The 26,385-nt window shown below is 36.4% G+C and overlaps 1 protein-coding gene and 1 long non-coding RNA gene across 2 annotated transcripts in view; both read left to right on the top strand.

Annotated features, from left to right (window-relative positions):
- Nucleotides 1-831: 831 nt before the first annotated feature.
- Nucleotides 832-26,385, top strand: part of LOC147035873 (uncharacterized) — a 30,991-nt gene continuing 5,437 nt past the window's right edge. The window contains exons 1-3 of the long non-coding RNA XR_015049263.1: nucleotides 832-992; nucleotides 5,995-6,118; nucleotides 6,213-6,263. This is a non-coding gene — a long non-coding RNA (uncharacterized LOC147035873). The remainder of the gene's footprint in view (nucleotides 993-5,994; nucleotides 6,119-6,212; nucleotides 6,264-26,385) is intronic.
- LOC147035874 (uncharacterized) lies at nucleotides 8,338-9,665 on the top strand. The gene is made up of 2 exons (XM_085846105.1): nucleotides 8,338-8,532; nucleotides 8,907-9,665. Exons 1-2 carry the CDS (start codon nucleotides 8,353-8,355, stop codon nucleotides 9,663-9,665), a joined length of 939 nt encoding a protein of 312 aa, XP_085702231.1. The 5' UTR covers nucleotides 8,338-8,352.

Here is a 26,385-nt window from a genome sequence, read left to right as displayed (position 1 = left end):
CTCTGTAGTGCTGGGAGAGAGGGGGGACAAGAGACAAGGAAGATGGCAGTTGAGGATTTGAGGAGGTGGAGTGAAGAGATGGAGGTGAGAGGGCAGTGGAGGGAGGCAGGTTGGTGGATGAGAGGGGGCAACTTAGAGAAGGAAGAGTGAGGGGGATGAAAGGTGGGAGAAAGGTGAGGGGGAATTTTTGAAAGAGGTGAGAGGGAGGCTTGGAGGGAGAAGAGTGGGATGGTTGCTTTGTGAGTGAGAGTGAGGGGTGAGGGGGTGAGTTGGCACTGAAGTTGGAAAAAAGAATGGTTGATGGAAAGCGAGCATCCATGGCAAACTGTGGTTTTTAAAAGTTTTAGGTCAGAGATGCGATTTAACACAATTCTTGATGGATGCAATGAAGGCGAATTCAGAGCATGGAGAGAAGAAGCGCTGTAATAGTTGGATTTTTTAGGCAAGGAATGAAGGAGAGGTCGAAATGAGAGCAGTCTGTTAAAATAGCAGAAGAGTAGTGCATTGTGAAACAGTAAAGAGTACCACATGTGTGAGAGAGGAAGATGAAGCATTATAAGATCGTTTTTGTTGTTAATATTAATGTATGAGAGAGTTCAACAGATTAGGTCATGGAAGTGCAAAAAAAAAAGAAATCGAAGAAGACGAGGAGGAAGTTAAGAGGAACAAGAAGTAGCAGAATCGGGAGAAGGTGAGCGTGTTGTTGTTGTTTTTGTTGGGTATATATATATATATATATATATATATATATATATATATATATATATATATATATATATATATATATATATATATTTTTTTTTTGAGAAAAGAAAGAGATTAGTTGGGAGAATGGGGGATGTTTGGAAAGTGGGGAGGATGAAAATTGAAGGTAATGGGGAGGATAGAAATTGAAGGTAATGGGGAGAAAAAACAAACAAACAAAAAAAAAATGATCGAACACCGAGTGGAACCGGTAGGCCTCAAGCCTAGGACTAGGCCTCAAACACCAGGTAAGAACGTCGACATAAATACTCACAAAATAGCACGATTTTTGAAACAAAACCGAACTAGGAACACACATTAACATGTAGGTGAGAAAATTAAACAGTTAAAACGGGACAAATAACAACCGGAACTTAACTTTGAGAACGTCATCAGGGAGCCCCGAAGGACACCTCTTGCCGCTCAAAACCAGAACCGGAAGGATTCTGAGGAATCGATTTCTGAGGTCAATTTTGTGATTCGGGGTCAAATTCAGGTTCAAAGGTCAAGTTCAAGGTCATTTTCGGCCAAAAATGAAATAATATAATTACAATGCAATTTTCAGAGCGATGGTGGTCAAGCGTTTATTCATTAACGGCGATCACTCCCATTCATCATCAGAGCCGAATGCAAGATCAAGATGTTCAGTTTCCTCGTCATCTTCCACATCTGCTTCTCCTTCCTCTTCCACTTCATCTTGGTCTTCATCTCCTGTCTTGAATGGGTTGAAGCAGGCGTGACTACAAACACAAGCACAGTGCACAGTGCATGATATCTTTCCATGGTGACAGCTGCAATGTTCATTGCAGCACGCCTTCACTGCCACCTTCCACCGCATCACACTGCATCCATGAGATCTTGGGGTCCTGGGGCTGATCGGAGGTTGCTGGTACTGGGGTGCCATCTTTTATTTCCCACCCATACTTCATGATGTCAAGTTCAGGTGGAGCCTGCTGGTCAGCAGATTTTGCGAGTATGGTCTGCATCTCTGGTTTAGCGCGGCCATACTCCAGCATACCTGCAGGATGAGGTTGCTGGAATTCATGTGAGAGGACATGGGTAGTGCGTCGAACATTGGGTGTAAATACCTGGAGATCGAAGTTGTCAAACCACGCGAAGATGACGCTGACGGTTCCACACAACCCAATGAACTGGTGGAGAACCTGCACATTATCACCTCGTGGACGAGCTTCCGATTTTCGGAATCTCAGGGCCTCATCATACGAGATCATGAAGCTATGCTCATGAAGGAGTTTGAGAAGTTCAGAACTGCCGTGCTGGTGCAACAGTTTGACGGCCAGTCCTCATGTTGTCTGATTTCTGGTACCTGTAACGTGACTCTGAATTGACTGGCTCAGGTTCAGAGATTTATTGGTCACTTTACCACTGGAGACCAGGTCTGAAACCAACTTCAACAAACTTTGGCTAGTCGCCTTGATTGTGTTGGCCTGTGTAAACTCTGATAGGTCGAAATTGGCACTGTTGTACTTGACCGACTGTGCCTCATGCTTGATCTGCCTCACCATGGAAGCAATGCTCCTCTCATCCGTATCGTCTACCTTAATTATCTTGAGACCTTTTTGCAACGGACTCACGGAAACCAACAATGGAAGGACAGCCATCTACCCGAACAACGATAACATCCTTACTCATGCAGTCAGTCAACTTGCTAAACATGTCACGTCGAGCGGGCTTGCCACCGAGATCCGAGTACAGGGAATACAGTTCAACACTTCCATATTCTGGACCTGTCTCGGTTCATGTACTCAATGACTTCCTTCAGAATATTTTGGTCTGCACTACCAGTTGACAAATCAGCATATGTGGGGACTTTCGTGAAACTGTTATAGCAGTGGACATGGTACTTGCACTCAGCAGAAGGTAGATCAGAAACAAAAGTAAGGTGCAACTTGACCCTTCTCACGACATCATCATTACGCTGCTCAGCAACATCAAGGAGCATATCTTTCATAGTTGGGAGTGGGTTACGTTCTGTGTCAAAACGATCTTTGGTCATACACTCACAAACGCGGTCCCATCTTTCTGGGTGTCTATCATCAATGGATAAACATGCCTCGCTACAGAACATACAATCACGTTTGTGCTCAAACACACATTTGTCAGCTACCTTAGTATGAGACCTTTTAGTTGTCCTTACACCCTCATCTTCAGCCTTTCTTTTTTTGGTGACTTTCTCACTCTCTCAATTTTCTCTTTTGATGTATAAGTACAGTAGCAACCTTTGTGGCAGGCCATACTTGCCGCATCTCCATCAACATCAATAATGTTCTGCAGCTTAGCCTGCAGGTCCCCATCTCCACGGGATTTGGTGCACGAGATGAGCTTCTTGATCCCAATGTCAGTGAATTTCGTTTCTTCTCCACCTCCGTGACACACCGGGAGAAGACACCTTGAGTCAGCCATCATTCGTTTCTCTGAAAAGAAGAAGAGGTGACATTAGAATCAATGGGATCGTTCATCAACTATCGAGTCGGAGTGATGTGCAGTTGATGCAGGGCTCAACAAGTTTTATACCCCCCAATAGTCCAAAAATGACATTGAACTTGACTTTTGACCCTAAATTTGACCCCCAACCACACAACTGACCTCCGAAATCGATTCCTAACCTCAAAATTATACAGAAAAAATGTATCACACGTGATTGTAGGTTGATTGGTTGAAAACTTATTTTCCCCCTCCATCCGTGGTGACCATCTTGGATTTATGCAAATAATTATCGGAGTTCCACAAGGTTGCCACTCCGGCAACCAAGCTAAATTCTTTCTATGGACCCATGCGAGTACGAAACCATCAAAAAACAATACACTTCTCGCAACAACAAGGTACTCAACCTGGCAACTGGACTATATGAAAACACAGGCTGCGGGGAACCACTTGAAATGGGATAAAGCTCCTGGGATCTGTGACATCCATGCTGAAATTCAAGGCTGGTGCAAATTCTGGACTTGTGTCGTTGCATGTAGTTCTGTGCTCTGCCTGAAACACAGGCATCATCCCTACTGACTCGAAGTGGGGCCTTGTTGTTCGTCTCTGGAAAGGGAAGGGTGATCGCCAGGCCAATGCCTCATGTTTTCTTCATGGTATTAATGGTATTATTAATCTGAATCTTAATGTTTTCCAGGCCAAGATTGGTGGGCTTGGGATCCTTGGGTCCTGATTTCAAATCCTGCTTAGCTGTTGAATTAATATTAGGTGGGGTTGACGCAGCATGTCATCCTTCTGAGGTCAGCAAAATGAGTATTAGCTTGCTGGTATCCTGTGCCGGAGTGACGACCCATCCAGGATTGTGGCCAATAGCCAAGGAGACTGCTTAGGCAGCACCAATGCTCTACACCCAGTATGGACCAAATGGATGGATGGATGGATCACCAGGACTGTAACAACTACCGAGGCCTGACGCTGCTCTTAGTGCTGGGCAAGGTCTATGCTTGAATAATTTTTGATTGGGTTCGCAACCATCTGCTTGAGCACCAGCACCCAGAACAGTCATGCTTTACATCAAATACATCAATGATTCACTGTATCCTTGCTCTTCGGGTTCTCACTGAACACAGACAAGACTTTTGACAGGGGCTGTTTGCAGCCGATGTTTGATCTCTGCAGAGTGTTTGATTCAGTGAATCGGGACACCCTCTGGAGGATTCTCGGTCTTCGTGGGGTACCACCTAACCTGATCAATCTGATGTCTGAAATATACTCTGGTACGAACAGTGCTGTGAGATGTGGTGGTTCCACATCTGACTAATTTCCACACTTACTGGAGTTTGTCATGGGTGTGTACTGGCCCCACACTTTTCAGCACTTGTATGGACTCGAGTCAGGGGTGGATGTCGGAGCGATCAAGCTGCATTGCATCATTTGGGAATGTCAAGATCTCTGACCTTGATTTCGAAGATGATGCAATCATCTTTGCAGAGACTCTGGATATCCTTATGGGTACCTTCAAGGTGCTGAATGAGGAGTTGGAGCCACTGGGATTGCGTGCATCTCATCAGTATCTGATTCTTTCTAGGTTAGAAGATGAAGGTTATTGCTGCCGTCCTTTTGTTGGGATGTTGTCATGCATGGCATAATGTGGCATTTTCTACAGACTTTCAGAAGCTTTGGGAATGTCAGCAATGCACATCAGGAATAGGGCAGGACATAAGACATTGCCTGCTGATTTTTCAGCTTCCATTGGGATAAGAGATAAGAGTATTTCATTGAGAACTCTGTGCTGACTCCCTCAGTGGAGAAAGTCAATGACAGAACAAAGAAGACAGAATAATATTATATGCAGGCAGAATGATTGGTGATCACAGCCAGGTACCTTGTCTGTGTTGAAGGCTTGTGTTATGGCCAGAAAAACAGTCGTGGAGTCTTTGTTGAGATTTGGCGCTTCTGTCCATTGTTGAGCGAGAGGCAGCCGAGCCAACATGGAGTGGTCAGGATTGGAATCGAACCTGATGGTCAGAGGTGAAGTCATTTGAGAAAAGACAAGATGATGTCACCTGTGTTTATGGATTTTACTAATTTTTTATTTTAATTAAGCAAACTGACCTCCAATTGACAATCTGTTTTGTGTTTTTTCCATATATTTGTATTGAGGTGAAGTACAGGCTGAAGAAAGTAAAATGGAGGATAAGGATCAGCATCACAGCAGGATTTAAGAATGTTGGCACTGATGCTGTCTCATCCAATCACTGAGAACAAGGCAGAGTGAAGGCTGGCCATAACTTTCTCAACATTCTCAGGTTAAATGGCAGTTTCCAGGATGCAGTGGGTTCGAGGTAGCACATGGTAGGGACAGAGAGGGTTAACTTGGGTTCACAAGTTTGGAAGTAAAACAATGAGTTAAGCAGAATCGGCTTTTATTGAAAATGAGATCAATTGTTTCACCAGTTTGACCACCTTTGTGGATTTTGCCATGCCCATCTACAGCATATTCTTCTATTTTTGCTGCTCTTCCTTTTTTCTCCATGCATTTTTTTCAGTTTTCTTTTTTTGTTTTATCATTTTTCATCTCTATGCATTTTTTTGTCCAGAACACAATTTCTACCGTGATGTGTTACCAACATATTATGTGCTCATGATACTTATGGTCACTAGAATGGAGAATATTGTAACACACATGTTGGACGAAACCTTCATTGTTATGAGATTCCACTGTATATGTTTGAGGAATTGATGTTGCCAATTATAGAATAATAATCGCATGTAATGTCTGTTTTGGTGTTTATTCTTTGAAAGGTTCCACAGTCAAGGTGCAGTGAACCTTGTGATCCAGGGGCACGCCGTATTTCCTTAATCGGCCTTCCTGTTTGCTGCTTCAAATGTGTTCCTTGCAATTTGGGGGAAATTTCAAATGAGTCAGGTCTGTGAAAAGTGAAATTTGTCTCAATAAACTTTGTGCGTTAATACGTCGTTTACATTCATTAAGACTGCTCTGTAAACATGTCCATCCACAGGCTCATATGAGTGTCATCGCTGCCCCACATATTACTCATCCAACAATCAAGGTGACAATTGTTTTCCGACACCTGAAGAATATTTATCATTTTCAGACACTCTGGCGATCACACTTCTGTCCCTTATGTTGTTGGGATTTATGCTAAATCTTGTGATCGGAATTCTCCTTTATTATCACAGGAACAAACCTGATTTTAAATTTTTTGAACTCAAGTTGGAAATATTCCTGTTGCTCACTCTATCCTTCACTCTTCTGGGCAGTTTATCCTTCTTTGGACGGCCAAATGAAGTGTCCTGTTGGTTTAGAGAATCTGTGATATGCTTATGCTTGGCACTTGTCTTCTCTTATCACGTTCAAAAAACATGTTGCGCAATCTGCTTATTATATGGTACGTGCAGCTGTTTGAACTTTAAATGGGGCAAAATTTTATGTTAATTCACTTCTTTGTCTTTCACGTGATTCTCAGTTGTTTTTTGTCATCCATCCTGGACATTGCAGCAAAGCTGTGGTAGTAGTAAAATGTAATGCTTGCATTTGTTATTAATGAGTTTCGAGAGCTCTTTTTCTCAAGTGAGCCTCTTTGCTCAATTATATAGAATATTAATTATATTATTAATAGTAATAAAATGTTAAATGAGTGTATGAATTCAAAAGACATTCTAACGTTATTTCTTCATATAGTCAGGGAATATTGCAAAAATCTGGGAACAAATTCCTTACCAAGAAATTTCTTCACCAATGTGTTTGTAAATTCCTTCACCACTAACACATTTCAAAATGTTTAAATTCAACGCCCCGAGGGGAAGCCGTGACAGGCGTCAACAGGGGTCAATGACATTTTTTAAGATCAAATTTTTCTTGTATTTACATTCTGGGTCACAGTTTCCGATAGGAAGCATCAAAATTATTCAAAGTAGGCTCATTTTAAAGCTAAGAACATATCTGACATGGTGATGCCGAAAACAAATGAATATGTTAAAAAGTTTACACAATTTTGAGCAAAAAACCCATAATTTTTTGTCATTTTTTGGGTAAAAATTAACTTCTCTGGTCTACATTTCTTCTTCTAGGTTGATACCCCTTCGTTTCATTTTTCTGAAAGTTTCCAGCAGACTGCCCAAGATATGCAGCCTTAATGTATTAAAAGTAAAACATTCTGGTATTTATAAAATTGAAATTATGAAAGGTCCCTGACCTTTACTGTTGTCCCTTATTGTAACATAAATTGTAATATCCGTTACAGGTATTTTTCTTTTGTTACCCTAATTTTTAACCCTAGCTTTTTCCTTTGTAGGGCAGTATAGACTAGCAGTATGGACGTAGACATTATTCATGCACCTCCGCTCAATTGCTTCATCTGTGAAGGCCCGGAGATGCCAGCTCAGAAGCTCACACAGGCAACTCCTAAAGGCTACCCTACTCTGTTGGCGTATGCAGAAGCGGTTGGACTTGCCCTCAAGTGGTTGGAGGAGAACAATCCCTTCGATCACGATTGAGACAAGCATTTGCTTGTATCCTTCTCAACAGGATTCACGAGCACTGCAGATGACACAGTCAATGCTGAGAGAGCGGCTGAAGTAGGGAGGGAGATGCAGATAAAGCTGGACGGAAAGTCAGTGACATCGACCATGCAGGTGAAGTTCAAGGTACAGGCCCTGTCATCGCTCAGAAAGATTCCCAAAGTCAATGAGAATAAGATTCACCTAAACTCACTCAAGTTGTTCAACCGACTGATCATTTTTGCCCAACGGCATATGACAGTCGAGACAAGCTTAAAGTATGAGCTGACTCCCTTCCCCTTGTCCTTGTTCAGCAACGAAGATCAGAAAATGAACAAGGCGAACAAGGCAGGCTTTTCCAAGACTAGCCTGAAGGAGTTGACTGATCCGCTTGACCTCACTGACCAAGCCTGCTCCAGTCTGGTGGTTGATGGCGGATGACTTCTCTACATGGTGAAGTGGTAACAAGGTCAGACTTGGCAGGAGATTGCCGACAGTTACCTGAGCTACGTGCAGTGTCTCGGCCATCGGTCTCAGAAGATCACTGTGGTCTTCGATGGCTATAACAGCTCGCCAAAAGATCATGACCACATCCGGCATACCAAGAACTCCTGCTGTGATCTACATATTCGACCGGATATGATACATTTGACACCAAAGGCAAAGTTAATGGACAACACTCATAACAAGAGTGAGCTCATCCATCTCCTCTCTTCAACATTCCAGAAATGTCAGATCACCATGGAGCAGTGTGACAATGATGCTGACACTTCCATTGTGAGAGCGGTACTGGCTGCTGCTACAGATGACTCTGTTGAGGTCAGTAAAATTTTGTGTAGGTATTTTACATACATCAACTGCATTACTTTTGATTTGTTTCTGTGTTGATAAAACAAAACAAAAAAACCTTGACCTTGGCACATATAAAACTAATTAACTGAGTTAAATAAAAAAGAAGAGGCAATGTTATTTTTTTTTATTTGGCAAATGCAAATGTTGTGCTGCACTGGGCATCAGTAAACACATGATCATCATTTTTGTAACGTCACTTGTATTTTGATGTGCCACATTGTTATGAAAGTGCATTTATCCTCAGAAAAGAAGAGTAGCATGGTTAATTAACTTTTCAATTGTTAAGTTCACCGTGTTTGCAAAATTCAAGACGCTTTGCTCATATCTTATTCTATTTTCAGGTGCAGGTGGAATACGCGGACATGCTGATAATGCTGGTACACCATAGCTCAAGCACCAACCATCCACTCTTCTTAACCACATCGAATGGCTCTTATGATGTCAGGAGGATCCGAGAAGCTCTCTCTGAAAGACAGAGGCGGTACCTGCTCTTTACTCATGCCTTCACCGGTTGTGATACGGTTTCTGCAATCGGGGGCCACGGGAAAACGATTCTATTTGACAGCTTTTGTGCAGGGGACATTGATGAACATATGGACATCTTCCTTGACGTATTGCCTACTAAGGACGTTGTTATTGGGGCTGGTATTGCGATTTTCCAGCACATTTACCATGAACCAGGTACTACTTTGGGTGCAATTCGATACAACATGTTCTCGCGGAAGGTGGCGGCCGGGCTGATCAAACCAGAGACTCTACTTCCAACAGAGGGTGCAGCTGCACAGCATTCTCTCCGTGCCTATCTCCAAACCCGGGACTGGATGTTGCTGCAGAGCATGTCTTTTGACCCCAGTGACTATGGATGGATGGTAGGGGTTCGTGGTTATAAGCCAGTTCCAACAGTAGACCCCATGGCTCCTGCAGAGCTGCTCCAGTTCACGACCTGCAATTGTGCTGGAGATTGCAGCAACCAGCAGTGCAACTGCAAGAAGAATGGTGTCAAGTGTATCTCAGCATGCGGAAGTTGTAAAGGCATTACATGTATGAACTGTATCCCTGATGATGTAGATTCTGGAGAAGACTCAGACCTCGACTCCTGAGGTATTTGACATTGTGGAGCAGTATCCATTTAAACCCTGACACGAAAGCGGACGAACCGATGGTAAACCGATTCCGGATTCCCAGTCACGGTTATTACAATTTATGTTACAATAAGGGAAAACAGTAAAGGTCAGTGACCTTTCATAATTTTTATTTTATAAATACCAGAATGTTTTACTTATAATACATTATGCATATCTTGGGCAGTCTGCTGGAAACTTTCAGAAAAATGAAACGAAGGGGTATCTACCTCGAAGACGAATTGTAGACTAGAAAAGTTAATTTTTAACAAAAAATGACAAAAAATTGTTTTTTTGCTCAAAATTGTTTAAACTTTTTAACATATTGATTTGTTTTCGGTATTACCATGTCAGATATGTTCTTAGCTTTAAAATGAGCCTACTTTGAATAATTGTGATGCTTCCTGTCGGACACTGTGACCCAGAATGTAAATATAAGAAAAATTTGATCTTAAAAAAGGTCATTGACCCCTGTTGACCCCTGTCACAGGTTCCCATAGGGGCGTTGAATTTCAACTTTTTGCAATGTGTTGGTGGACACCCTCACAAACACATTGGTGAAGAAATTTCTTGGTAAGGAATTTGTTCCCAAATTTGCCAGATTTATGATAATATTCCCTGACTAATAGTATGCATGCAAAAATTGGGTAAACTATACCACTTTAAAACATTGGGGTATGTACTGTATATCTCTTGTGAGCATATCCCATGCCAGGAAATCGCCCTGAGTAGCTTGGAAGGAGACAAAATAAAACTGCCCTGGTGTTTTGTCATTAACAATCATAAAATGAAACAAAAAATTGAAGGATTAATTAAGGGTGCCTATGAGGTCCAGACCGAGGGGAAGTTACCCCACCTACTCCCCCTCTTTAATTGCAGTCCACCACAATAATTTGGCATTGAATTTGTTATTGCTGTTTCAACAAACATTTGGTGTTATTTATTTCACCCTAGTTATCAAGAGTTGTGGTGAATAAATGAGAATTATTTGCTCTACCGGCATACATGGGGAAGGCAATTAATTGTGCATTAAGTGATGTTGTTAATAATGAGCAGTTTTTCTTTCGCTTAATAATATACAGTGGGGTCGAAATGTCTGAGGAAATTTCTCAAAGGGTATGTTAACACTCTCAATGTAGGGATGGCATGAAAAAAACATGTCGACCCCACCCGCTACAGAGAAAACTAAAGTTAGAATATCTTCTCTAAAAAGTTGCTTAGGCTGCACATGAGAGCCTACCCTGGTAGCCTGGAGTTGGCTCAGTGGTTAGGGTGGCGGCTTGGGATCCTAGGGTCCTGAGTTCAAGCCCCGTCAGCCACTGAATTAATACACCAGGGGGTTGACTCAGCCTCTCAACCTTTCGAGGTCGGCAAAATGAGTACCAGTTCCATTGTGTGTACTGGTAGAGGTGCACTGCATCAGCGACACAGTCGCGCTTCAATAAATGATAGCTACCCCGGCAGTGAAGCTGCCGTACGACCACAACCACCACCACCAGAGCCTACCCGATCTGTTAAGTTGGTTGTCTCAGCAGGGATCACTTGTCAGTACTTCAGACCTTGGCAAAGCAAAAGAACCAAGATCAGTCAAAACTGGCAAAAATTCTTCTCATTCATCATCATCATCATCATCATCATCATCATCATCATCATCATCAGGCGTATTTCCGAGCTGCTTCTCTCAATGGCAATGACTCTGGTAGCATCTGACAGAGTTTAACTTGGTGCATCATCCTTTTTGCTATTGTTGCTTATGCAGTTCATTTAACTATGAAATATTTACAAATATTCTCTGAAATAGGAAGGCAACAGAGGGTGAGCAGGACTATGACTGTCAATCAGTTTGCTGGAGGTGGGGCCGCTGGATACATTTGCCCAAGGGCCAATCAGACATATATATATATATATATATATATATATATATATATATATATATATATATATATATATATATATATATATATATATATATATATATATATATATATATATATATATATATATATATATATATATATATATATATATATATGTGGTTAATGGTGGAATATTATCAGCGTTGTCTGTCTATAAATTACATATTATGAAAACATGGATTGTGAAGAATGAGGGTACGTCTGTCTATAAAGTACATACAAATAATACACCTGCATGAACTATCGGGGATGCCCCTTCCTGATGGTTATACGCCTCAAACGGAAGTCGGGAGCCAAATCTTCCGCACTCTTACCTGCTGCCCTGATTCAACAAGGAAGCGCGGTCACAATCAAAGCGCCGATCGATCCCCATGAACTGACCCATTCCACTCACCCACACCTCTCCCACCCCACTCCATCCCCCCCCCCAATACCCCACTCCACAACATCTTGGATGTGAGGGATCTCTAGTTTGCACCTGGGAGGTCTCCATGCTGCTTCCCTGGGCATGCAAACAGGGGCACTGAGAGGGGGAGTAGGTAGGGTAACTACCCTGGGGTCTGAACCTAATAGGCACCCAAAATTAATCCTTCAATTTTTAATTTCATTATATGATTGTGTATGACAAAACACCAGGGCAGTTTTATTTTGTCTCCTTCCAAGCTACTCAGGGTGATTTCCTGGCATGCCATTGCTGAGGCGATTAACACCCTCAGTAGTAGATTAATGGGGTTTCTGAGACATCCATGCAAATGAATTAGGAAAACTGTGAATTGAACCCCAAAAACCCCAAAACAGGAGGCTGATTCTGCCCCCCCCCATACAAATGTAGAGGGAGAACTGTCTGACTCGAGACCCATCAGGACAAAAAGAGGAGAATGATTTTCTGCTATACGAGATCATCTTAAATTGAGACTGTATCAGCGCCCAAAAAAACCTCATACAAATGAATACGGGAAGCTTTCTTGCTCAAGGCGCATCAGGTCAAAATAAAAGAATGATTTTCTCTCCCCCCTCTGCCTCTCGGTCCAGGGGGTCAAAAGAAGAGATCGATCTCTGCCCCATTACTTACTGATTTACTTTTATATTATCATTCCATTCAAAGAGTGAGCCAATGAATATTTGTCCATGTTCTACTTCAGGTAATAAATTAATTTTCCTATGACATTCATCACCATCGAGTATGTTCACAAATATTATTTTGGAACTTAGTTCTTGGTCTATATATCTTTGTTGAGCAGAAATAAAATGAGAAACTTCTCTTAATGTACTTGTTTGACCAGCTCCTGAGCCACATATCATTTTGAGATTATACTAAATTGTTTTTCCATTGTTTAATTGATAACCATCAAAGTTTTCAGTCCATTCAAGGATATTTATTTTTTGCTTTACATCCCCTAACTTATTTGTAATTAAATTTATCCCCTTATTTGTTTTATCTACTTTTACCCTGGTTATTTCTTCAATAAGACGTTTTTGATATTTATTACATTCTTTATGTTTTCCATTTACGTACCAAGGTTGATTAGATCTCCACTCTTTGGTTTGGTTATTGCTTGGTTCTATCATTTATAAATCAGTAAAAGACGGTATTCGTCCCTCAGCACTCATACTTATAACCATAAGGGAGACGATTAATTCCATTCTCTAAAATATATCCTTTATCATCAAAAGCTCCTAATGCTTTCTTCTTTATTTCTTATGTTTGATGTTTATAACTTCTTATTTTATTCATTTTTCTACACTCTTCCTTCTATAAGATTAAACAGTTGTAATAATGTTTAAAGTTTATTGTTTCATTTCTTATTTTTTTCTTTATTCCCTTTAACTTCTTTTTACCCCTTTCAATATTATTGTCAATATCTATAAAAGCATAAAAGCCTTTGATCTCAATCCTATAAATTCACTCATAACCTTCCCACCCAATTCATCTTTAAACTTACCAATAACCTTTTCGTTATTTGATGAAAACAACAAATCACCAGGTTTATAATTACTTGTATCATATATATCAACATTATAAATCATATCCTCATATACATCTCCAGTCTTTGTTTCGAATATAAAATTATCTGTATCCATATATAACAATGACACATTATCATAACACTTCAATTTTAAATTATTATAGTAATAGTCATACATAAACAACTTTGACAAATCAAGAATTGATGTTCCTATATAAATAGGTTTATCCATTTCAATACTCTCTTTTTTCAAATGAATAGCACAAAAGTTCTCTGAAAATATCTCCACCCGTTCAAAACTTGGTTTGTTAATTAACTTTGAAGCCTGTTTCCAAGATGTAGTAAGTCTTATGTTTTCTTGATTACTAACATTTTCCAGAGTCTTTCCAAATACAGCATTATTCATTAATTTATAAAAGTCCTTCTCAAAATCTGTTTCTGCATTTTTTCTACTTTTTTATTAAAATCAATATAGTCCTTTAACGATGGACTTTGTTTAAATTTTAAAATCCTATGAATTTCCTCACTCTCAACCCAGCAGATAAATATTGTCTCAAAGTTCCTTTGATGTAAAACATAACTTTCTTTATCATTTAATGCATAAAGTAGTTTTTCTGAAGATTTAGCCTTTAACTTAAATGACTGTTGGTTAATCACTTAACCATTCTTTTCTTGGACTTTTGTTATCGGAGGCATAGGGTAGGTCCTTATGTTTATTATGAAGTTCTTCAGGGTATTTTAAATCAAGCTCAAAATAATATCCAACTTCAGCCTCATCCTATTCTTTTTGAGAGGAGATAACAATATCAAGTAAAACTTTTTCATAATGTTTTTCTTTAAACCATTTAAGTTTCCCATCAGGTAAAGATTGAGACATGGCCCACCCATACAAATTGTTAGCATCATAATACATCAGGTAAGAGTTGTCCTCATTCTTATTATAATCAGGAAGATATTTGTTATTTGCTTAGCATTTCTCTTGAAATATACTTGAGATATTCCTCCTTTGTTGGCCTGGTGTTGGCGCAGTGGTTAGGGCAGCGGCTTGGGATCCAAAAGGTCCTGAGTTCAAGCCCCCGTTGGGCCACTGAATTAATACACCAGGGGGTTGACTCAGCCTGTCATCCTTCCGAGGTCGGCAAAGTGAGTACCAGTGTACTGGGCCGGTGTATACCCCGGTTAAAATAGGTGTACCATATCCCTGTGTCGTAAGAGGCGACCAGGGTTGCATCAGGAAGGGCATCCGGCGTAAAACATGTGCCAAATCACTATGCGGATCATACGGATGATCCGGATGATCCGCTGTGGCGACCCCTAATGGGAGCAGCCGAAAGAAGAAGAAGAAGATATTCCTCCTCTTTTAGCCTTCTCTATCATTAAAAGCATATCTATATCACAGATTAATTCAGATTTTGTTTTGTCATTTTTACATAGCACTCCAAGCCAAACCTGGGGCCGTGTAATAGTGAGCTGGGTCGAATCCATAAGAATTTTTATCATGACAAACTGTTCTAAAAGTTTCAAACACATCACTTAATAACAGTACATCAGTTTTAAGATATAAATCATGATATTCCACAAGATTCTTTATATTAGACTTCTCCCAAACCTTTTAGCTTGTGTATAATCTTCATCAGAAATATGAGTATTATTCAACTTACCATAGAAATTCTCCATTGAAGGAAGTTGTGTTTCTTTAAACCTTTCAAATTAATCCATATAGTCATATGGATATATTCCCTTTTGTGATAGGAGATCAATCTCTTCTTGATTTGAGAAATATGATTTAAGACTCGGGAAGTTTTTTTAATATTTGATGCTAACTCAGATAAGGAATCTCCCATAAACTTGTATGTGTCAAGAAATCTGATATGGGTTATGGGGGAAGTATAAATTGTTTTTGTGAATGAGATGTATTTTTCAACTGTGTTTGGAATGGCAAAAATATTTCCGAATGCCTTTGAAAGTTCATTCATAAATAGATGTGTGTCATCGTGAGCGTTGTTGTGAAGAAAGACAGGAATAAAATTTGGAGTATTGTAATTAATATTACAATAAGAATGAGCGGGACCTCTATATTTACCAGTAAGATGACAGGGATCCCTAACCTTGACCTCTCCCTCAATTTCCTCATCACAAATATGACAGGTACTGTTCTCTCTAAATTCCTTTTCCTCTTCCTTTGTTAATGACATTGGTTTATATGTTTTCACCAGTATTTCTCTTAGTCTAATACAATCTTTTTCCAATCGTCTTACAAACTCCTCTGAGGCATCTTCCCCTCTATAAAGTTCTAACTTGTTGTATTCATCACCAACAGATGATTTGATATTATAACAGAAACGACAAAGAGTAAGTTTTTGATATATATTTGTGTATGATTTATTTGGATTTGGGGAAACAGTATTTATCTTTTCAAGGATACTTTCAAAATCAGCAGATATCACAAACCAATGTTTTATAGATTTTTTAAAATCTTTGAATGATATGTTTGAATCTGCTTTTGGAAAATTGATTACGGTTGCTTTATGATTACTACAATATTTTGAATGTTGATTTAATCGTTCTTTTCTGTGAAAGGAGTTGAGACATCTCTTACAAGGATACGTTTTACATTTTCTCTTATGTATTTGTGACTTGGTTAATCTTGAGAATTTTTTGATAAAAGCATAATGTGATTTTTCCTCTGAAGTAAAGTGGAGAAGGTCAATGTGTGATTCATCATTTTTATAGTTGATTGAAACTTTTAATATCTGAACTTTGTTTGTATCTGTTCATTCATATATATTAACAGATAGATTATTCATTTTCTCAAATTTAGGAATATCTCTCAATGACATTGGAAACGTTAAATCTTTAACATTTAAAGTATTCTCATATTTCTTATGATGTTCAACCCTTTCAGCTTTCCATTTTGGAGGATGTAAGTGAGCAAGAACAGACCATAGAAAACATTTATTATCTTTGTTTTAAATATGAACAACTGCTTTTTAAAGTTTTATCTCTATTAATAAATCAAAATAAGAAGAAGCTTGAAGAGGATCTGATTTTAAGATGGGTATATCTAAAAAGATTATTTTTGTGATAATAAATCCACGACCTACTACAGTGTTATCAACATATTGTTCCTGGCTCTGGAGATCATCGTAAACATCACATCTGACAAAATCTTGAAATGATGAGATAAAGTGTGTGCTAGTCTTCATATAGGGAGTAGTTTCATCGTCTTGTCTTAGTATTTTCAATTTTATTCCCATATAAAACTTAAAAGTTTTTATTTCAACTTACGTGTTTTTAACTATAGTTCAATACTTTGTTTTACCATATCAACAGCTTCCATGATTGAAGATGGTCCAGGCTCTTGAAAACGAAACAATCTTATTTTTATATTCCCGTTAAATGCCCCATCAGTGTTTTCAATGGAGAATTTAGCTTCCCTTTCTTCATTGTTCTTGTGTTTGCATGATTGAAGGTGTTTATTATAATTATTTTAAGAACATCAATATCACATCTATCACAATGTTTTGTTTCTTGATCAAGTGGAGATATTTGTTTGAAAAGATTGAATGTGTTTTTGTTGGTTTGAAGGTGTTTTTTTATAATATTTATATTCGTGATTGCAAACATTGCAGTATGTTGTATTCACCATATTTATAAAATAAAACTTTGCTTAAACTAAAATTTTCTTGATGAAAATTTCGTTTCATTTATAGATGCAATCTGTGCTTAAAACCATTTTATCCTCCAACTTTTTTCACTTAATAAATACAATGTTTCAAAAAACAAAAGACAAGTTTCAATCAATCTCTTCATTTGGAAAACATACTGAGAAATATGTCAACGATGTAAAATTGAACAAAGATAAATATAACAACTATTGGATAAAAACAATTATGGTAAATAATATGAGTTATTCAATTTCCTTCAGTGGAAGTGCTTTTAGTATACCTGGAAGTACATCAATTAAAGTATCTCTAAATAAAGTTTCTCCTCTCCATCTGGTAATATATTCAAAACTAGAAAAAGCAATGAAACAAGAAAAGTATCAAAAAATAAAAACCTCATGGATGAAGTTATAGAAAGAAAAGATAAGACCATCTGTAATATGCAAGGTGAAACTTGTATTTTTTTCAACAACCCTAAAGATGTAAATCCTGATGAAATAAAGGATGTTAATATATCAGGAGAAATGACATTTCGTTCAATAGGAGTTAAGGAAAATTTTAAAATTACCTTTAATATAAAAAATGTTGTAGTTGAATCTGTTGATGAAAAAAAGTATATAGATATCGATGGTAATGTTTTTTCTACTCAGTAAGTTTGAGTCATTATTCAAGTGAAGATTTTGAAGATGATGAGAGTGATTATGATACTGAGAGTTTGTGCTAAAACGACAGTTCTGTTACTGAGAGTTTGTGTTCAAATGTAGTTATGAAATTAGTTTTATAGATGATTGTGAAAGTACCGAAGATGATACGGAGAGTTTGTGTTCAAACGATAGTTATGAAAGTAGTTTTATAGATGATTGTGAAAGTACCGAAGATGAACATTAGTTTAAGTAAAGTTTTACTTTATAAATATGTTATATTTTGAGCCTCTTGAATTCCCTGATTCTCCATTTGATAAATTTGAGAATTGTCCTGCATGTGAACGACGGGGATTAAACACAGAGTAAAAAGCCTATAAATAATGTATGTTCTCTGATTATCTTCTAATCAATGATAATAAAAAATATAAAATGGAAAATAATTCTTTTAGATTTACTCCAAAAATGAATTACTTCACAAGATTGATTAGAGAAATGAATGTAAAGTATGAGGGTGATAACACACCTTTCCTTACAAGGGAAGAAACTGAACATATTAGAGAAATGTTCAAAGGATTGTTGTTAAATATTATTCACGATTTTCATTTCCAGGGAAATATCAACACAAGATATGAATAAATAAAATGATGGATTATGTTGAAATTAAACCCGAACTTAGGTTAAAATATAGAGTTTTTAAAAAGCCAATAATAAATTAAATAACCTGTTTTCCAAATATATAAATGAATCATTTTTTTACCCATATGGGAAAATAATATAAAATTTAACAATCATAAAAATCTTTCAAATTCATTAAGATGGCTCATAGTTGGTTCAAGCGGATGCGGAAAAACCTGCTTGCTTTTGTTGATGCTCCTGACTCCCAACTTTTTAGATTATGATAATTTTATAATTTTCACAAAGTCGAGTTTTCAACCTGAGTATCAACTACTCTCACAAGGTTTTAATGTTGGTCTTCAAAAAGAAGATATAATTGGTTAATTTAGAATTCAAAACAGTCTAAATGATGATAACATTGAAGATATAATACAACTATTTTGTGATACACAGAGATATAAAAGAAATCAAAACTGATAACTTGTATTCTTAGTGATAATACGGATGATATACCTTCTCCCCAATATTTGGATAAATCAAAAAATAACCTCGTTATCTTTGATGATTGTGTTAATGAGAGAAACCAAACGGTAATGGACAGCGACTACACAAGAGGGAGACATTCTTCTTGTAATCGTATTTATCTTCGTCAATCATACTTTCAACTTCCTCGTCGTTCCATCAGAAACAATGCTTATACTTTCAATATATTCAAGTTAAATTCAATAGATATAAACAATTTTTGCAGAGATAATTCTACATTTTGTACTAAAAAGGACTTCAGGGATTACATGAAGCACATGACTGAAAAAATTAAATATATTTTTGTGAAACAAGATTGAGATATTAAGGGATATATTTTTTGTTTTATAAACAATTTCATATATCAATGACAACTATTATTATAAATTTTGTAGGTCAATCTGCTTCTGGAAAAAACTTTAACAAATCAGGGTTTTGTATAGTACAAATGAGAATATTGTAAACTTACTTTAAAAACACACAATGATACGCATTGTATCAACAACGAGAGCAATAAGACCTGGAGAAGTAAAAGGTGAAGATTATCACTATATTTCAGTGGAGGAACAAATGTGATAGAGAAATGAAGGTCAGATATTTGAGAAGGTTTCTCTTGGTATGACAAAATATTCACATTGTAAGAGTGAGTTAAAGAAACTAAAATCTGGTGGTCTTGGGATATTAGAAACCAATCCAGAAGTAACGAGACAAATTACTAAATATGTGAGTGTGGTTAAGATTTTATCATTCGGTTTTGATGTTGATGAAGAAACTCAACGCAGACGTATGAAAAGCAGAGATGCAAGTATTAGTGAAAAAGAAATTACAACTCGTATCAATTTTAAAAAAGAATTTGATGAAATATTTAAAGAAAAGGATTTATATGAACTCATGTCCTTGGATGACGAAGAAATGGAAAATTTCCCTGTTGATCATTACAATTCATTAAATGATATTTTCCAATAAATAAATGGATGTGAAAGAAAGAGCAAGAAGATTTAAGGTTTATCAAGAGTTGGTTTCCAATGATGTAAAACAAAAGGAAGACATCAAGAAGAAACACAGACAGAAACTAATGGATGAAGAAGCATTTGAAAAAAAACAAGAGAAATTTTTTGAACCACTTTTAAAAAACTTCCCAAGAAAAAAATATAGATGTTTCCACAGTTCCCACAATAGAATATACTCCAAAAAAACTTCAAATGTTAAAAGATTTTAGTCAATTGAGGCAGGAAGAATTAGAGCATATAGGAGAATTAGAATATGATGATGAAGGTTTATTTCAATAACTGGAAGAGATTAATCAACCTCTTGATTATATTGTGAATGCTCTTCAAAACAATGAATATTCAGCGGATTCGAAAACCAAAGCAGGACTTATTCCAACAGAACAACCAGCAATATTTAATCTTGTTCAAGAAAAGGTATTGATATTTAATGATGAATTAAAGTTATTGAGTTCTGCTCAACCCCTTAATAAACTAACTCCAAGATTAATGTTTCTTCTCACAAAAGATGGAAGACAAGGTTCAACTGTGAGGGATGAATCAAAGTATATTGATAAATCATTGGATATGAAAAAATAATGATGATAGAGTATATATTGATCTGCTGAACACTCTTAATTATAGGGTTAGTATATCTGGTAAAAGTAGGAAGAATGAGAAGGAGAAACACATCATTCAGGCTTTAGTATCCTTGGTTCAGGTGTTAGTTTTCTTCAAAATGACCCATCACAATGAGTTAATAGACTGTTATTATTGTGAGGTAGTAAGAAGGCTGGAAATAGCAATTGTTTTAATGAAGCATCAGCCATTTTAGACCAGTTGATGAACAAGAAAATAATTAATAAATATCAATATAAAGACACTTTATATCATAATAAATAAGATGAGAAGCACAATCCTGAGTTTTAATTTCACAAGTGTCCACACATCTTCATTCCCATACCCACTACAACTTGACCCAACAAAAGAATATGAGGCATCTTTATTGTCCATGGAAACTTATAATACCTCATTTAATATAACTGAGAAAAATGACAAGTTTAGTTAAAATCCGGGAAGTGGATAGAAAACGATAACAGTTTCACCCGGAGCATATGAGATTTCTCAAATATCTTCCAAAATTGTTCATCTAATGAAAGAACAGGGTGATGAACCAAAAAATATTCTTATAGACATTCAAAATCAGACTTCAGAATCAACGATTAAACTTTAAAAAATAACTACAAGGTTGATTTCACAATAGATAATTAATTTAAAGAGTTATTGGGTTTCTCCTCAAAAAAGATTAAAACGAATGGGATGTTTTAAAGTGATAATGGCATTCAAATATCCTCAGGATTAAATTCGGTATTAATTCGCTGTGATTTTATTGATGGTGCTGAAAATGTTGGAATAAAAACAAATACAATATCTTCATTCAGTGCATACTCAACCCCAATTGGTTATAAATTCAATATGGAACCCAAAAATTTGGTTTATCTCCCTGTATCAGGAAAAACCATACACAGAGTAAATTTTAGGATAACCGACCAAGATAATCTTATGATTTATTTTAATGGAGAAGTTATATCCATCAGAATTCACCAACGTGAAGTTTTCCAATAAATATATATGATGTTTATTGTGAGGCAACATGGGATGGGAAAATATAAAATAATTACGGGGTATGGGATGTTCCTTTCACCATAGTACAAGGGTGAAGGGATGTATCTTGGTAGAGGATACTATAAATCCAAGAGAAAAAGGGGTGTCGGACATCAATTTCGAGGAGATGGGATAATTGATACTCTAATGGGTATCGGTTCAACTATTCTTTAACATAAAGACCAAATTGGTTCAACTGCTTCTGCTGTAGCAAATGTAGCAGGTGCTGTAAAGAGCATAAAAGATGCCCAAAATGAATCTCATAAATTACAAGCAATTAAAGAAATTAAGAAAAGCAAAACTCAGTTTTCCCCACAAGAACGGAAGAAAATAATTCAAATACTTGGGTCAGGGTTTCAAAAGTTTTAACATCTTTTTTCCTAAATATATACAAGTATGGAAGCAATTGATAATATCTACGAATTGGATGATACTATTATCATTTCAAACTCCACTGAAAAAGAAGATTACTTCAAGGGAAATGCAATAACTGAAACAGAATGGAATGCAAATGGTCCAAAATTTTCGAAATAAATGATCAACAAACTAATTTGAATCCATCCAAAAGTTTCTTCTTGTGTAAATTTAAATTCACTAAGTCTGGGAATAACACAAACGCTACACTCGTCAAATATTTTTTCTGGAAAATGTTTGATAGTGTTCGTTTGTACATTGGAACACAAGAAGTTGAAGCGGTTGATTATGTCTCTGCTGTATCTAAAATGATGAAATTTTACAATATATTAATTCGGTGATAGAATGAGAAAGGGGGCTGTCAAAGGTATTATTCCTGATATGTCAACGGGAACAAACACAGACCCTGGATATACTCAAAGGCAAGGAATGTATAATGATGATGTAAAAGCAGTTAACAGTTTTACTGTGGCAGTTCCTCTTAAAGGTATATTTGGATTTTATGATCATGATGAAGTTCTGTATGGTCTTAAAATTAGATTTCAACTCCAAAGGAATGACAATGAAAATAGATTACTTTTTGGTGTTGGTAGTGCTTTTGTTGATCAGAACAAATTTGTAATTGATGAAATTAGTTGGTATATTCGTGAATATACTCCTAATCTTCAAACAGAAGAGATGTTGATTAGAAGAAAACTCAAAGAAACCACTCAATGCATCATACCTCAAAAGAAGATGTCAACACATTAAACTAAACCAAACCACTTACATGTGGAATTTGGGTGTGCTGGAAGGAAAGCCACGATATCTGTGGATCATTTAAAAAAAAACAGATGGTGATACTGCTACAGATATGAATCATGCATTGAGTGATAATGCAAAGGTGAAACATCTTCGAGTTTCTCTCGATGGAGCATTTTATCCACGAGATAGATTGGAAATTAATTGGGAAAAAATGATTTTGCTGAAGCATACAAGTCTTACCAAAAGGGGTGTGAAAGTAATGGAAATAGAGAACCTATTTTAGTTGTGACAGCATTTAACAGTTTGAATTCAATCTATGCGTTTAATCTGAGTGCTCATAAGGAAACTATAAAGTCTAATCGAGTGGATACTTCCCCATACATTGAAAGAGGAGAGAGAGAAGAAGTTGATACATATTGTTTGGTTTTGGAAGAAACAGAATTACAGTTGATACAGATAATGGTGTTATGATTAGTCTCACGTAATTTATTGTTAAATAAAAGAGTGGCAAAGTACCAACTCGGGTATATGTTATTCAAATCAATCTTCATAAACTATCATCTTGTGTTCAAAATCAAAAGCCTTGTAAGATTAACGTAAATACAATTCAGAGAAAAGGACCAGTAAGAATTGATATTCTGCTCACAAGAGAACAGGATAAAATCTTGAATGATACTGGCTCACTTAAAATTAAAATGACAAAACCAATGTTGAAAAAATAGTCAATAAGAGAGAAGAGTGGAGGATTTCTCTCATTTCTAATACCTTTATTTGCTGGTTTAAGTGCAGTTGGAGCATTGACGGGTGTTATTTCAGCAGTGGTGAAAACTGCCAAAGGAAGGAAGGCTCAATTCCGGGCTCAAAAATAATTGGAAAGACACAGCAAAGAGTTTTAGAAACAAATTAGTGGAGGTGGTGCAATTGTAGATTTTGCTGAAAAACTTGAAAGTCTGCCTGATAAAGCGAGATTGTTAGTTGGAGATATGCTTTCTTCTATCGCACAAGCAGGTGTAAAAGGGGTAATGGATTATATATTTTGAATAAATAAATGGGCATTGATGAGTGGTTTAAAGAATTTGGAAAGAATACAACATCAAATTTACAACTTGTCAAATCTTGTAAGAAATTAAAAATTCATAATGTGGTTATTTGTATGAGAGATGAATTAACAAACATGCCTAAACATACAAAGAATATTATTATGAACTTTGAAGACAATAATGGGAACGGTTCTCTTTGGGTTTGCATTTTTCATAGTCAAGCCAAATATTATTTTGATAGTTTTGGTCTTCCACCACCTGTTGAAGTCATAAAATTCTTAGAGAATAGTGTTTATCAAACATTTCAAGTCCAAGAATTAAATTCCAAGTGTTGTGATCAATTATGTCTATATGTGTTATTTAAACTCAACAACAAAAAAATTATTTTGACATTATTTTTAATCTAATATAAATGACTTATGTTGGTAATGATGGTTCTACCTTTGGTGTATGCCAAGAACCTGATATTGATTTATCAAACTTTTACACAAAGGCACAGACTGAACGACAGAAATATAGTATAAACAAAAATATTAATATCAAAAATGCTAATAAATTAAAAAAAATATTCAAGCCCGACAGACGTGAATGACTTGGTAAGAATGATTGATTTATTACAATATATATCCTTAAATAAAATGGCCATGTATTCCAAAGATACAGAAGTGTTGATTTTATCTCCAGGTCATACAGAATTCACAGTTCCAAGTAAATTCTTTATTTTTTATAAAGGAGGGCGTATCGTTTGTATGAGAATAGAACAATGGGGGTATGATATGAATGATTTAGGGTATCATTGGTCATTTAAAATTGACCTAGAAGACCTGGAACAATTAAATCAGTCTCGGAAGGAAGAATATTATCCACTTGGTAAAGAGAATGAGTTTTGTGGAAGCACGATTAGTAAACAACAAATAAAAGAATTTAATAAGGGTAAATATAATAATGGTTTTGCCCTTGTTTATCTCATGAAAACAGAAAAAAACAGGATTATATATAATAAGTAAGGAAATACAAAATGATTTAACTATGGGAAGATGGGGAGGTGTTTCGTGTCATAATATTATTCTGTTATATATTTCTAATACAAAAATGACAGCAAGAAGGAATCAAGAAAATTATAATTTCTGTGTCCAAGCATAGCTACAAGAAAAGGGTATTCGGTATTTTAATAAAAATGTTCTTCAACATAAGAATGAGGTATTTTCAATAAAAGATTGGCTTTATACTGATGTTGAGAAACTGACAACTTTAAATTTAATTAAAATGTTAAATAATGAAAAGATTATAAAGTCAACAAAATGTAAGGCTCTTTTAGAAATTCAAAACAAATTTTAATGTTTTCTTGTTGAAAGAAAAAATATTTTGGATACAGGAATAACAAGAAATCCCGATGAATATATGTATGATATTCTATGGGGTGTAAGTGATTCAAGGATAATAAGGGACGAGGAAGGAGTTGAAGAGAGAAAAGAAGAGAGAGAAGAGGAGGAAAAGGAGAAGAGAGAGAAGGAGGAGAGGGAGAAGAGAGAGAAGGAAGAAAGAGAGAAGAGAGAGGAGGAAAGAGAGAAGAGAGAGAAGGAGGAGAGAGAGAAGAGAGAAGGAGGAGAGAGAGAAGGGAGAGAAGAGAGAGGAGGAGAGGGAGGAGAGGGAGCAAGGATAGAGAATAAATTAATATGAAAATATGGAAACCAGTGAGATTAAATAAAGATTGGGGGTATTACAGAAAATAAATAAATCTCAACGTACCGAGGAGGAAAACAATGAATTGGCAAGTCTATTAGCAATATTTTCGACAAGACTATTGACATCGTTATCAAGGAAAAGATGTTGACTTTAATTAAAGTTTTTCATTTTTTTTTCGTAAATACATGGAGGAGAGAGTGAAGTAATTTATTAGGATTTTTTATGTTTTAAAAATTTAGATTCAAATGTGCATGTTGGAAACAAAAAAGGTTTTTGCACTCTGTCAGAATTTTTCTCATAAATAAATGAGTTATTGTGTCAAATGTAAAAAGAAAACTTACACTAAAAAAATCTCATTTTAAAAGTAAGAATAATAGGGTTATCCAAAAAAGTGTCAATTTATCTCCAAACACAAACATGGAGGAGATATGCAAAAGTTTTTATCAGGAAGTAAATTTACAACTACTGGAATACCAGGGGAATTACATCTACCAGTGTATTCTTTCTGTGGTCCAGGCAGAAACTTGGATAAAAGATTAGATGAGGCAGACAATCCTAAACCATGGAGTAAACCCATCAATAGGGTTGAAGAAGTGTGCATGAGGGACGATATTGATTATTGGAATACCACAACTTTGGAAGAAACTTTGTATAATTTGTCTCTGATACAAAATCCAACCTTGAGTGAAAAAGTTGATCGGTTCATCGTGAAGAAGATGATCAGTACTAAATTGAAACTTGGGCTTGGAAATTCAAAAAAAATTATCGGCTCTAATGATATAATTAAGAGTGAAGAACAATTAGCTGATGAATTACATAAACCAATATTCACAAA

This window comes from Eptatretus burgeri, chromosome 1 (genome assembly GCF_056783735.1).
Source record: "Eptatretus burgeri isolate ZD-2024b chromosome 1, Ebu_testis_v1, whole genome shotgun sequence".
Classification (NCBI taxonomy): Eukaryota; Metazoa; Chordata; class Myxini; order Myxiniformes; family Myxinidae; genus Eptatretus; species Eptatretus burgeri.
The sequence above is the reverse complement of the archived record's forward strand: the minus strand, read 5'-3'. Positions and strand labels throughout refer to the sequence as shown.